Genomic DNA, 15,078 nt, shown 5'->3' with positions numbered 1-15,078 from the left:
GCCAAACTAAACACAGCATACATTTCAGCTGCATTACCCCACACATGCAACTTTTCCAGATACTTCTCTTTGGTTTATTAATTGAGCACATTTTGGGGATCCAGTTTCAGTTCCATTGACACATGCATTACATTTGTGAGCATTAAACTCTGCGTGTAATGTGGGGCCAGGGGAATGATGGAAGAGTAAAGGAAAGAAAAGATTTCCAGGCAGGGACAAGTTTAATACGAACTCACACAAGAGCGTGGAGAGTGTGTTCCAAAATGATTAACCCTGATTCTCCTTAACCAAGAATCTTCCTGTTGCCACTGCTTAACAAAAAATGTATTATGGTCATGAGCGTTCAATAGGGTGGGGGCACCAAATGGCCCAAAGTTGTTTGGTGTGTGTAATCAAGCATGAGCCTAATAGTGAGCTACAACTGACTGTGAGGTGAGGCGTCCACAGAGCTCCATTAAACACTATTCATTTTGCAATGTGGACAGGGGACTGAAAAAGCTAACTTTCAATTCCATTTATTCAGCTTTTATTTTGGCATCTCTCAACTATGTTTGAACTGAAAGACAAATCATATCAGAAAATGTTTTCGATTTCTGTTACTTTATAATGGGATCCTAAAGATTTCAGTTGCGTTCATGATATAAATGTAACACACAGATTTAGTAAAAATAAATGACAACTAGAATCAAAGACTGATTAAAGAAACATTCTAAATAAATGAGAATAAATGTAGAAATTGAAGATGATAAGCTTGGCGGTTGTGGAAATCCTATAAGCCTTCCTCATCACTTCACACTGTCAAAAATTACACATGCTATGTATGTACTTTAAGATATGCTTGCTGCCACATGTAAATACTTGTACAGATGTGTAGATTTTATATATCTTAAAATTAAAGATGGACTAAGCCAACAAGATGTCCCCCATTGATTAGTGGATTCCTGGTTTGAAGGCTCCAGATCTGATTTTTACATTGAAACCTAGTGTCACGAGCAGGGGGGACGATCTGGCTAAGAAACCGAGGACGCTTCACACTCAAACAGGAGCCTTTTTTCAAATCACAGGGTAGGCATGCCTAAATTATACCCTTCTCTATAGTTTACTCTGAATTAGAACCTAACTTACAACATGAACATCATGTTGCATTAAGCAAGACTTAAAATTACCAATTGAGACCATAAACTCAAGTTTTTTACTAAGGTCATAAATCTAGTAAGCAGTGGGATCATTTTCAAGTCAGATTACTTCTATTAACTACTCACCATCAGAAAGAATCCACCTTCAAGGCTTTTCTATATTGTTTTCATCTAGACATGAAGACTTAGTCTGTCTTTTATATACAGCCTGTTTATAAAGATTTGTTTACAGTGTATCCTTCCGCTGTGTCTAGACTCTGTCCATGTGACCTGAATATTGTGAATGTAGCATCATTTCTGTCTGCTGAAGAGCAGTGCTAATCCTCAGGATAGCACACTTTTTTGTTGTTGTAAATATCAAATGTAAATCAGTGTGCTGGACCATGCAAGCTGTTTATTTCTTGCAGCACTGTTTGCTCATTTTCAGCCAACCTGCACTCTTGTGTTCAGTACAAAATCTTGCTGGTTTCTACCGATCGAAAATATTGCAAAAGTGCACAACTTTCCTAAGTGATAGTTTTATCTCTCTATTTCCAGACAACGGCATTGTACACATGAGTTTCTGAGAGGATTTAAGCATCACTCGAGACAAAAAGATAAAACTGACAAAGATGTGATGTGGAGAAAAGAAACCAGAGTATAAAGTACTGTTTTGGCTAGAGGCTGCTTTATCTCAGTCAATTAAAAAATGTCATACTTAAACATAAAACAAAAACACCGAAGGGCTAAAATATAATTAAGCCTGACAGGGTGCAACCAAAAATTAGTTTCCTGGGAAAACGATGAAACAAGACTATGAGCCAGCAACTCTGTCAAAGGCTATGCAAAGTGGAGCACCTCAGGGCTCAATGGCTTCTCATTAATTCATCGAACAAACAACAAAGGCCACATCTAAAACAGTCTTAGACAGTTAGCCCACAACAAAAACATACTTCATTATAGACTTGTTCCACAATATTCCCACCAAGACTTTTTAGAAGTGGGGAATGATTCACAGCTAATAAACTGCACCAAAAATGGACCTTCTCTCCTTTTAATGGGGGACTAGTTCACTCACTCACGACTGCACTGGTCTGATCCAAAGTTTTAACAGGCAGTTTCATCAGGCTCATACTTCCTGCTTAATTGGCTTACCAACAGCGATATGCAGAAGATCTGTCATCAAGATTTAAACTCGTGTTTAGCAAGACAATGAGAAAACATTCTCCTCATAATAAATAGGGCCTCATCATGTTTTAATTAAGCAAGATTAATTAGCTGGCATGCGAGAGGAGATACGGGAGGACAGCAGTGATCTGTCCCTCCCTCACAATAGTTTATTCTGTTGAAAGAACTGTGATTGTGCTGTAGTGCTGACAAACAGTGGATGACTTGGAGCAGAGGACATTAGGGATGACTGGGATAGCAGGGATGAGCCCTTCAGAGCAGAGAGAAGCAGCGAGTCTGCCTCATTATGGGTGGTGTCTTTGCACTTATGCAGAGGTTAGGAAACACATTATTCAGTCTGACACGCCACATCCGAAAAAATGCTTTGGATGTAGACTTAATAAGCGGTATTTTTGGCTGTTTTATTTTTATATTTTTCATTTCAACCATGCCCTCGGACTTGATAGAAAAGGTAGCAAAATCCTTAAATAACTGTGCATGACTTATTAATTTAATCCTAATTTTAAAAAATGAATGTACTTCCTTCAACACTGCATAGTAGGTTTCATTAACCAAGATGGCTTTAAGCTAAAGTGAGCCACTGCTTAGTTAATCATTGTGACGTAGTACTGGAAGTAATGACAAAAACAAAACTTAAACCTTGTGTTTAAATGAAAATAGGAAAAACTGTTCTCACAAATTTCGTGTCATAGCTGACATACTATGCTTACTCTCTGCACCACGTTTTTTCTACCTACACTGCTTTTCAGGTCAAAATAATCCTTATTTTTCTTAATGGGCCAACAGCTCATCAGCTCATCCTCTGAATCAAGCCAGTTGTTTTAAGCCAAGGTTGCAAAGACGAAGAATGAAGATGTTTCAACTTAAGCACTAAGCTCTAACTTCACTTACACGATGCACATATGAACAAAAGATTAAAATTTGGCAACAATTTGACAATCTTTCCCTTGATATTTTAACTCCGGATATGTTTCTGTGATCTTGTTTTTAATTACTACTATGTCTTTGCTTTATCCTCTGTTTTTTAGCTGTCAGGTTAAGTTAAATGACTAAACGCTGTAGGTTAAAGCAGATCATCTCGAATGGCAGGAAAGAAGCTCAATAATAGAAAGAAATTAAGTATTGAGCAACTGCAAAATACTGCACACTGAATTGCTGGGAATGCTCCCCTCTCCGTGTTGGCTGCTTTTGAATGCCATCACCACGGAAGCTCATACAAAGCCTCCAAGTCCTTTACTTTTCTTAGTGCATGGGCGTTAATGTAAGTTAGAAATGCTGTCATGTGGGTTTTATCCTTTGTCTTTTGAAGGAAAGCTCTTTTGTTTTATTTTCTTTGGGGGGGGGGGACTATATAAAGCCTGTGTTGACCAAGTAGGTTGCTACTCTAAAATGAAGCTTTCAAAGTAGGTCAAAATACTGGTGGCATTTAGAGGAAATAATACTGCGGGTGTGTGCTTTTGCATTCGTTGCCTCTTGGTGTGCAACGCTTGAGGCTCCTGTGATTATACAGTAACACGGTGGTGGTTAATTCTTGGTACGTGCAAATGAAGTCTAATGAACTGAATATGTTGAAGAAAATATTCCAGTGGAATAAAAATGTGTGAAAGAATGCTGAAAGATGGGGGTTTTTATACTGTAATATTGTAAAAGCCTCTCTATTTCTTTATATATGATGAAAGAAATAAGAGCACTGACTGCAAAATCTGACTTTTTGTTAACCTGTGTGCAAGCTACTACTTCTTCCCTTTCTTTCCTTATTTATAAAAATGTGCATTTATTCATTGATCTAACTTTCTCAAATGTACCCAGCGTGACAGTGTGGGTTACATGGATTGCATGGCTGGAGAAGAAATTTCAGCATCTAAGCTGTGTTTTGAAAACCAGAAAGATTTTCTGTTGCATGACCCCCAGACTCCAATCCCCAGTGTGACTCAATAATTTAGTTTTGCACTATTGGCCTTGTAATTCAGTCTGGAACAAAAAAAAAAGCCTGCCCGTGGCACTAATGTGAAACTCCATCTCACAACCAACCTTTTACTGAAGCTTTCACCTGGGTTTATCAAATAAGGTAATGCAAACCTAAACTGAGCTGGAAGTCACTACAAGAGACAACTATTGTGTATTATTGCTTTTCTCTGATCTAATTTTGTTTCTTTTTTCTTGCATGAAATGGCACATCAACCTGTGGGAGAATGTAAATAGGTGAACATATTTTACATCACCGTCATCAGACGATCGGCTTTTCTGAAGACGGTCGTTAGAGTGCGTACAAAAGCTGGGGCTTCACACTAATGCCATCCATACTTAATTAATTTATTCCACTATTCAGCCTCTCTGACTTTAAAAAGTCCTCTTTATCTTACATTCCTCTCCTCAGTTTCTCTTTTAGCATTATGCCACTTAACCTACTCGCCTTCCCTATATCGTTTTCACCCCAAGCTATTGCTATTCAGCTGTGACAGCTTGCCTTGGACCGCTGGGAGTGGGTATACGGTTCTACAAATTAAACTGGACACAGAAACAACTGCAAAGGTTTGCAAGGAAAATGGGTTCACATACTATTCTGAACACACAGGCATAGGAAATTACTTTTCTTTGCAAACATAATGATTAGTGCAGCACTGAGGGTAGATATGCAGTGGTGAAATGATGAGTCAGATGTCCATGAAGACTCTCGCTGTTTATTCAAGGACGAGTATACCTCTGCAAAGAGAGCTCAATTGAACACAAAGGCTCCAACTGCTTTTCCTGTTACAGCTAAGAGGATCTGCATTACCGTGAAGAGCATAAAGATCACATTTATCATGATTAGAGTCTGCCATCACAAACACTCAAGCTTTCTGAGTATCCCATCATCCAGTCTAGTATTGATATATAGGCTGCATGAATGGCGAGGGGGGTGCTGGTAGAATAACTAAGCTAAAGCCTCGGTGAGTTGTGAGTGCCATATATTTCAGAAAAGCATTTGATGTGAAGATAACTCAAACTCCATGCATGTTGGAATCTGTTTAACATATTATGAGGGAAATTATGCATGTAGCTTATTCCATGTGCTCTTTTCACTGCCAGAATATGATTTGCTTTAAAGTGTTCGTGACTTGGTCTGAGCTCCACCACATCTGTAGTGCAAACTGGTCTGGAATTCCCAACTCCCACATTAATATTCAGCAAAATTGAATTTTCTTCATCACACACTGCAATAGAAAAGCAACCTTATTGCGCTCTCATGCAGATCTTCATCCTTAAAATATCAATTTTAAGGATGAAGATCAATCAAGCTATTGGCTGCATATGACCAAAAGCATTTGTTTGTTTATGGTTTTGGTTAGAGACGATCCAGTATAAGGTCATGGTAGCTGCTCCTGTGGTGATGTATCCATTATTGATCCACTTCCTGGAGCTGTCTGTGTGTTTAATGGGCTGCCCAAGCTATTATCCGTAGGCTTTATTGACAGTATTGACAGACAAGCTTAGAGGGGAAGTGAAAACGGCAGCAAGTCATCATTGCCATGTGTTGACCCTAGGGATGCAGATGCCATGGGGGCTTCAAAGAAATTTTCTCTCTCTCTTTGTTCAGATACAAAGAATTTGAGAACATTCATGGTAACTATTCTTATTGCTCAATAAGCAGTCTTACTGTGGCAGATGTATATATGACTTACTATCATCTTTACTGCCATGCTTGTATTGATAGATAAAAAGATAGACAGACTTTTATTTTAGATTTTCATTTCAGACATCTGCCTCCCACCTGAATGAAACAGTCTATAGGCATTCAATATACACTCACGTCTACTTTATTATGTCAACTTTGTTGAACTGCATTAATTCTTCATGGCATAGATTGAGCAAGGTGCTGGAAACAGTCCTCAGGGATTTTGGTTTATCCTGACAAGATAGTGTCAAACTGCTGACATATCCATGATGTGAATCTCCCATTCCACCACATAACAAAGGTGCTCTGTTGGATTGAGATCAGGCGACCGCGGAGGCTATTTGAGTACAATGACCTTGCAGTTACGCTCAAGAAAAATAATTTCCGATGATTTGAGCTTTGTGACATTGCACAATATCATTATCAGAAAATGGGCACACTGTGATCACAAGTACTCAGGCAGACTGTGGCGCCTAAATGATGTTCAATTACTACAAAGTGGCTCAAAGTGCAAAAAAATCACAAAGCAGTTTGGCCATTCTCATCTGAACAAAGCATTTTCAACCTGCGGCTTACTGGTTATTTTCTTTTTGGATCATTCTCTGTAACCTGTAGAGATGGCCGTGTGGGAGAAGCTCAGTAGATCGGCCATTTCTAAAATGCTCAGAGCAGCATGATGTTCAATTTAGATTTCAGCATGTCATCTTGCTGTTTACATGCTTAAATGCACTGCAATGTAATTTGCTGATTATGTATTTTGTTAAAGACCATTGAACAGGTATACCGAATGTAGTGGCCAGAGAATGTAGTCCCACTGTAGATTTTTAGGCTGATTTGCAGGAAACTAACTAAAGTAAATGTATTATTCTTGCAAATTATTCACAACTTTGTTAGTAATATGTATCACTTCTACTATACCATAGCAATCAAGGGCGATGGATGCATTGCAACTTAAGGGTTAGCATGCAGATGGCGCAGCCAGGGATCGAACCACCAATGTTCCAACTAGTAGATGCTAGTAAGTGCCTGGGCTACAGCCAAATTCTGTGTTCAAGTTCCAAATGTGTAACTTAATGAGCTGACACCACAATAGTTATCAGCAGCACTAACCAACATGTAGCTGCATTTCTGAGGGTGTGCAGGTCAGGTTATGTTGTAGAGTTCAGAGGGGTTTGTGGTTACGTCTAAGCTATGACGTAGATTTCCCGCTAAAGCATAAATTGGGCATTAAAACAAAAGACCTGTTATTTTATTTTGATATTAAAAGGCAAGAAAGCAGCATTTCTTGACTGTGCTTGGAGACATCTTTGCAGAGACATTTGCTCGAGGAATTCAGATTTCAAAGGTTGTCCCTGAAATGAGTCACGACTATAGAGAGAGAGAGTCAGAGACAGAGAGAGAAGTAGCTCTGCAATTCATACAATGAGCTCATAACAGATTCTGGAGGCTCAAGGCAATTTAAATTTACGCCACACATAAATTACTACACTGACTTTAAATCAGAGTTTGAGAAACAATAAATGTGCATGAAGTGAAATTGCACAGGCGTTTTGTTGTCCCACAACATCAGCAACGTGGTTGGAGAAAAATATCTAATCAAACAAAGGCTCACACTTCAAGCCAATTAAGTAAATGTAATATACACACCACAGTCGTTCTGCCTGTGTATGGGAACATCCAAAATTATATCTCGTGTTGAGTTTGGTTCAGGGGAAAAATCAGAGTGATATACTTGAAAAAGTAAAGCCAGTGGTTTGTTATTTGACATTTGGTTCTTCAGAACTACAGAAAGAAATGCTGCTGCTCACCCGTCTCCACATCAGTGATCACAGCCGTGTTGTCAAATGAGCCGGTGAGAAAGTGTCGCCCGCAGGGGGTCCAACAGGCATCGCGCACAGCTCCCGAATGGCAGGTGTAAACCCTGAGGCATCGCCCGCTCTCTGCTGCATCCCACACCTGCCAGACATGGGCACATGGATTCACGCCAAACTCACAAATTTATCCAGACTGCAGTCTTTTTTGTTGTTTTTTCACTGACTGTGCACAATATTAAGACAGTTCAGGGATAAAGACTCAAAGGCCAAGAACTGACTGCATGAATTTCTAAGAGTTCAAAATCCATTATCAGTAGGTTGTGCTTGGTCTTTAGGAGTTGTTTTAAATGATCACATATATAAAGATACACAAAAGAACCCTGGATCTTTTACGCGATCTGATGACATAAAGAACAAGGAAATACGTCAGAGGATTTGGCATGCAGTCATTTCCCTCCACATCAAGGAGATGGAAGCCTAGGTCATTGGATCCAATTGACATTCAAAGAAAAGTTTATACAAATATTCAGTTAACTTCCTGTCAATTTATCATTCTAGAGAGGTTTAGCTCAGTTATGAAATTCAAAACCAAGCTATGTATTATGTGACAATAAAATCTATTAGTTAAGTTTAATAGTAATAATAATGTGGAAGTCAAATACTTGACTGCCATCACTACCACGAAGGGGGAAATGTGCACATATACTGTAAAGCTATAAAAAACTATTGAATATCAAATAAGTCAAATGCTTTGGACGTATCACTGCACTCTGGAAAAGGATATTCATACAGAAGACAACTTTATTTGTTTTCATTTTTCGGGCCCCCGAGTGAAGGTGAAAAATTTTATTACTGTTATTGAAAATGATAAAATAAGCCAAAAGTTGTTTTTTTTACTTTTCTTTTTTATGTGTATATATAACAAATATTAAATAAGTATGGAACTGTGAGCGCATAACTACAAATGGATACATGGAATATATGTAGCATGGGTTTATGGTATATGTACATCAATGCTCAAGTGTTTCTTTTTTCTTTTTTAACTGACTGCACTTGTTTGACTTTTGTCTGAATTGGACGAAGCTTTAAAGCAGCTTGCTGAAAATCAAAAGCAGCAGGTTTGGACAAATTTTACAAACCTAAAATATTCTGTGTGTGCCTGTGCTGTGTCCTTTGGAACTCAAACTCTTTTTCTGTGTGAACTCTCCTCAAACCTGAGAAAGATTTAATATAGGCCACTTTCACCTCACTTCCATTGTAATGAAATGAAATGATCAGCTGGAAAAACTAGGAAAAACATCCATATAAATCGGATCTGTCTGTAGGATTTTAAGGGAGAAACAGCCTTTCTAATGAATTAATCAAACTAATTACCTCTGAGTGGGCCTATAAATCAATTCCCACTGGGCTGTAATGGCTTTAATGCTTTGGTATTGTCAGAGTTTACTCTGATAAAAAACAGAGCAGGAGAGAAAAGCTTCCAGCTGCCTCCTGTTTGTCATGGCGGTCATGACTACACACCGTGACACCTTGCGGGTTTGAAATACGATATAATGGTGAAAATGTGGCGTGTAAATAAAGGAGGTGGTAATTACCCACACTGCTCAAGTGATGTCTTCAGTCAAAGTGATGGCTTTCAAAAAGTTCACTTGGCAAAATCATTATTATAAAATGTCTTTCATAAAAGGTCCAGTAGGATTTTCTCCTAGACATGCTGAAAGAAAAAAGGTTCTCATTGAAGCCCAGCTTGAAATCCAGTGGGTGGTCTGGACTGGTGCCCACTGAGGTGATGAAGGATTTTTTGGGCTCCCAAGCACTGCCAGGGCCACAGAGGAACTTTTAAGATCTACGGAGCACTGCAGATCCCTTTGTGCTTCTCTCTGTGTTTCATTATTAAATACGACTCTTCTATGCAGCACATGAAACACAGTAAAAAGTACTGTACCACAGCTCCCACAGGACACAAAGAAGACAGATGGACAGAGAAGAGCGACATCTGAATCCAGCAGACAGAAGTCTGACAAACAGAATGCTAGAGATGCCTCCAGGGTGGGGAAAAAGTAGCAGAGAGAGAAACAGAGGCATGTTTTTAATTGAAATAAACTAAATATGGACATGATGCATCTGTTAGGAATTACTCCCATTCACTGTACAACACTATAAGCCTCTTCTCTGAATGATCTTCCGCTTAAGGAAACACTGCCATCTGAAGGTAGCATGGAAATCTAAGAGAAAAGCAACTGATAACAATATAAACTGACCAAAAAGCTGTAGAGTATTAAACCAAACATACTTCTACATAACAAGTCTGACAAAGGGCCACAGCTTCAGCTCTGTGAATGACAGCAGCGATGATACACAGCATAAGAAAACAATTCATTGCACACAGTTGCATTAATCCAATACCGAGCGAGACTTGTGCATCACTGAAAACGAGTGCTTGTTTATTTGCATCCCCTTTAATTTCACCGGCCACTTAACAGACATGCAGAGCGGATCCCTGCAAATGACTCATTGGGGTAATCTGCTTCCTAAATGACTCTTGGTAATTAAAACTAAATTGGTATTCGTGTTATCAACATAAAACGGCTGCTTTACACCTGCCGTAGCCATGGTGACATCAGCTCCAAACCGGCTGGGATAACAATAATAATAGTCTGACAGACAGGACTGAACAACACAAGTCAGGAACCAAAAGCATGTCAGTGAAGGAACTTGAGTACAGAGAGGTGAATGTTAGGATTTCATTCATTATGTCCTTCCTCTCAATTAAACCAGACTAGTAAACAATAGCTGTGGTCAAAGTGCTGAAAGCCATAAAAGACATTCAATTATGTCAATAAATAATAATGTGCAATAAGAAAATAGACGCCGCATGAACAACGTGTCATTTTCAACAGTTTTCCTGTTACTTTCAACACCAGGACACCCCAGGGAGCGTTACTGTTTCTCTGGCAGTTAACACTTCCCAAATAAAAAAAGCAGGTTCTTCTAATCTGAAGTTGTCTGTAGACAAAATACACCATTTTTTGTTTGGCAGTATGTACTGTGCCCTGCTGTGATCTGCTACACCCCCGTCCCCTAATACACTTGCACTACTTTATAGGTTGATTTGTTTCATATACTTTTTTATATACTTAATTTTTGTTGGGTGTGTTTTGTGAGCATACCAACAAATTCCTATTAATTGTGTTGTTAAAAGGTTTACAGTAAACTCTCACTCTGAGCTAACTTAGAATGAAATCTCAATATTATATCTTAAATACACATTTGATAATGTTGCCACTGATTGTGTAAACAGTGGTTTCACTTGCATTTCGAGTTGAATTTGCCAAAAAAAAAGACAACACACAGTAAACAAAGATACAGATTAATCACACTAATCGATTTTGTATAATTGTGATTACTTTTTTCTGTTTTTCTATATATATGTCTTGATTAGATTTTTTTTAATATGATAATCGTAAAGTGAAAATCTGGAAAGGTTACAGCCCTAAACCGAATGATTACCAGATCAATCGAGGAACTCCTGACAACTACTTTCTTTACTGATCAATTGAAATCTTAAGTACAGAATATTCAATTAAATATGTAATAAGCGGTGAAATAATCAGTACCATCTTGTAGTTATCTCAAACCACAGATACTTTTACCGAATAAAAAACATTTCTTTGAAGATTCACTGATTCATAGATTTTTGCAGAACTTTGTGAAATTCAGACGCTTTGGTTTGATATGGAGCAGTGGAGCTCTGCACCATCACCACCACATCACACCAACTGCTTTGGAAAAGACCTGAATCCTAATCCATCAATCTGTATATTTCAGAAGTGGTTACACAGGATACAGTTAGATAGCCACAGAGTGGGATTACTATATTTTTATCAGTTGCATTGAAAAAATATAAAACATCTAAATAAAAAAATAACCCTATTTTTTAAATGGGAGTAATGGAAACTCCGGTATTGTTGCTATGCATATATTATATTAAATGTAATTTAATTTAATTTAATATAATTCAAATATTTTTGGGAAAAAGATTTTTCTTCTCTACATAAAAAAATCTAATTACTATAAAAAAAAAAAGTTACCCTGGAAGTACCTGAATTTGTCAACAAATCTAAGGATATATAATGAAATACCTATTTCATTTCATTGTCTGATGCTGAAATTCCACATTTCAAAATGCTGTCACAGTCCTCGACGATAAGTATGAGAACTTCTTCTATTTACTGGTTTCACAGAAAACGCCTGGTTAGACAGCCTGAGAGAAGAAGAGATAATCCATGCATACAAACAAACGGGTCTTCTCCTCCCCTCCTCTGCTAGTCTCCACCATCTGTTCCAAACAACCCTTTCCAGGTGCCAGACGAGGTGGCTACCATACCGCTGCACTTGTAAGATTATGCAAATATAGTCATTCATATTTAAATCGTTAATTATTCAAAATCCTCACAGGATATTGGGGCAGTTTTTGATTTTATGATGGGACAGACATATTTAGTCGATAGCAGGCGGTTAGCTGCATTGCTTGACCTTTACAACAGGGAAATGATGGAGTGTTTTCCTGGTGTGAACCAGAGAAAAGGAGAGGGAGGTAGAATACAAACAGTGAGATAAATCAGGAAGGAGAGACAGGAAGCCCCATGGGCCCTGACATATATTCAACACACAGTGACAGATATGATTCTAAAGAAAGTGGTACATTGTATATTTATAAATTGAGGCAGCAGGGCAGACACTGTATCTCTTCCAATTACACTACATGTCAGGTAAGCAAGTATCCTCTTCTCTCACAGCTTCAGCTTGCACGCTGGGTAAGTTCTGCTGTAGAGGTATGGACATGATACCCTCGTGGCAGATTAAACAACTGTTTTTGGATGAGTGATATATATCCACACGAAAGCTGAAACCTGTCAACATAGCATTTTTCTCCACTGGGCCAACAGACCAGTAGATCAGACTTTTTATGGTGCCCACAAACAAAAGCCAATTACTGATTCACTTATATACTGCTAGCTGAATGTATAAGCATATCGCATAATGTATTAGTAGATTTGTGTTTTTAGATTATAAATTCATATCGGAAAAAAAAATATAACCAAAGCCTGAATTAGCACTTGCATGGCGCAGGTTTTGTTGCTTCAAAGAGAGCTGGTGGATGGCTGCCACTGCTCCCCTGACAAATTTAAATAGCAGTTTATCAGCATAAATTTTAGCTTCTTCTTAATGCAGCTGTGGTTAGGAGCAGGTCACCTTTCTCACATGTGAGCTATCCGCACAGATTGCGATCTTTACTGCCTCTTTAATGTGATCATATTGATGGTGAGAAAAAAAAACGCTCGTCAGTGAGGGTCCATTTCAGCCAGTTCACAGGTAAATCGATTGGTGGAAACAACATTATTGGTCCAAATGTGTCAGCAGCTAGCCAATCAACTTGACCGACATACTTTTTTAATGGCCCCAGGCTGCAGGGTTATTTGTTATGTTGAACCCTGCATAGTTTCTATGTTTCAATGTTTATGAAGCAGTTAGCTATAACTGGACCTGGAGCATCCCAAGAGTAAATAGCATATTTTATTCTATTTCTACTGAAATTCTATTCTGTTACAGACAGATAAGTGGGGAAATATAATGATTAATTTAATTGTATGAGACAGTTTAAATAAAAGAAAACAACACATCAGGTCTACATTATTTAAAGCATAGCACTACTGAAGTATTTCCACAGCTTCACTATTGTACATCATTTATAAAACAAATGTAGCTTTCTTTACCTTGAAAGTCTTGTCTATGGAGGCAGACAGCAACAGATGGCTGACATGGGGCAAAGGACACCACTGCACTGTGTTGACTGGGCCCTGGTGGCCTCCCAGGCTCATCAGAAGCCTCCTGGGTATCCCTGTCATGCTGGGTGTTTGAGCAAGATATGGCTTCAGGCTTGCTGACACATCTGAGAGAATCTGACTTTCTCTGGCCTGATTCCCTAGGACTTGCTCTGCTGGGTGCTTTAGCTCCACTCCCTCTGAAGTGGTAAGTCTCTTCCTCTTAGGGATATACGGTCTGACACCAGATGGGACAGTTTGCTGTCTTTTTGCCGAGTTTGCAGCATTGCCTAAACTTTGTGGCATGCATGGAAGAGCCTGCGGGGATGCCATCTCCCTCTGACTATCAGGCAAATTCAAAGATGTTTCAGTATTTCTAAAATCTGCTGCACCTCCACATCTTCTTTTCGAGTTAGTAAAGCTCTGTGGCTGGGAGTGAGGATAGAGTGAAGACCTGCTTGTTTCTGCCATATTTTTATGATATTCCCACACTGTCTGGTCAGACACAAATCTTGCAGGGTAAGATATAACCTTGACAATATTAGTGTCTTGGTTTTCTTCTGTTTGAGCAGAATCTGTTGCTCCTTCTACTCTCTGATCCAGTGAGTCATCCTCTGACTCTGAATCTTCATAGTCCACTAGTGAAGACATCTTCACATGAAAATCTGAAAACAGAGAGGCATGAGTTGTTTCATTAGAGGCCCGACGGTGACATCTAGTGGCTACATGTACTCCTGCAACTAAAGGTGGTAAACATGCTTGTCACTCTTTTAAGGTTTAAACCTGCAACAGCAGCTTTTGGTTTTAAAATAATTTAACCTGGAATTTTAACAACAAATCTTAACATTTGTTTTGCTTTACCGACTATTTCTAAAATAATACCCCAGAGACCAGCTAAAGATACTAGGGGGAAACTATTCAGGTAAACAAGTTGCTGACCATTTTATTAATAACAAAAACGGACAAGAAGCGATGTTTTGGGAGATTCGGAATCATATGCGATGCTTTTTTAAAAGCTGGCTGTTAGCATTACGTGTTAATTACCGGTGATTACACACTTAGATTGTCCAAAACAGAGACAGCAAAAGGCAGGTTTGTCAACTTCCCACCTTAGGATAGCGTACAGTTACGGTCACGGCCACGCATGTATAATTAGCATGCATGTTAATTGGAGGTATTTGACGTAAGAATTTTGGATTAATAACATCTCTATGACAAGCATTGGTCGTACCTTCCACCAAGTATAGCAAAAGTAGCTAACTATGGTCGTTTGGCTCTATGTTTGGAAACTTAACAGAGACTATAAACACAGAAAGCTACCATTTAATTGTTGTTTGTATTCTTAATTATTGTACCTGTACTCTGCAGAAATAATCACATTATCCGGCACAGAGCATGAATACAGTCATGCTTTAGGCTCAGCATCCCGCAAAACAATTCGAGTAAATGTAGCATTTCAGCATAAAAGTACTGTTACCGAT

General features: G+C 38.6%; 1 protein-coding gene across 1 annotated transcript in view; it reads right to left on the bottom strand.

Annotated features, from left to right (window-relative positions):
* Nucleotides 1-15,078, bottom strand: part of wdr25 (WD repeat domain 25) — a 26,472-nt gene extending 11,394 nt beyond the window's left edge. The window contains exons 1-3 of the mRNA XM_006798524.2: nucleotides 14,953-15,078; nucleotides 13,550-14,262; nucleotides 7,767-7,914 (exon numbers count right to left, since the gene is read on the bottom strand). Of these exons, the coding sequence (XP_006798587.1) occupies nucleotides 7,767-7,914; nucleotides 13,550-14,248 (847 nt within the window). The 5' untranslated portion in view covers nucleotides 14,249-14,262; nucleotides 14,953-15,078. The remainder of the gene's footprint in view (nucleotides 1-7,766; nucleotides 7,915-13,549; nucleotides 14,263-14,952) is intronic.

The sequence above is a fragment of the Neolamprologus brichardi genome, chromosome 19, assembly GCF_056152115.1.
Source record: "Neolamprologus brichardi isolate AB-2024 chromosome 19, ASM5615211v1, whole genome shotgun sequence".
In the NCBI taxonomy this organism is placed as follows: Eukaryota; Metazoa; Chordata; class Actinopteri; order Cichliformes; family Cichlidae; genus Neolamprologus; species Neolamprologus brichardi.
Note: the sequence above shows the minus strand (reverse complement) of the source record. Positions and strands in the feature narration are given on the sequence as shown.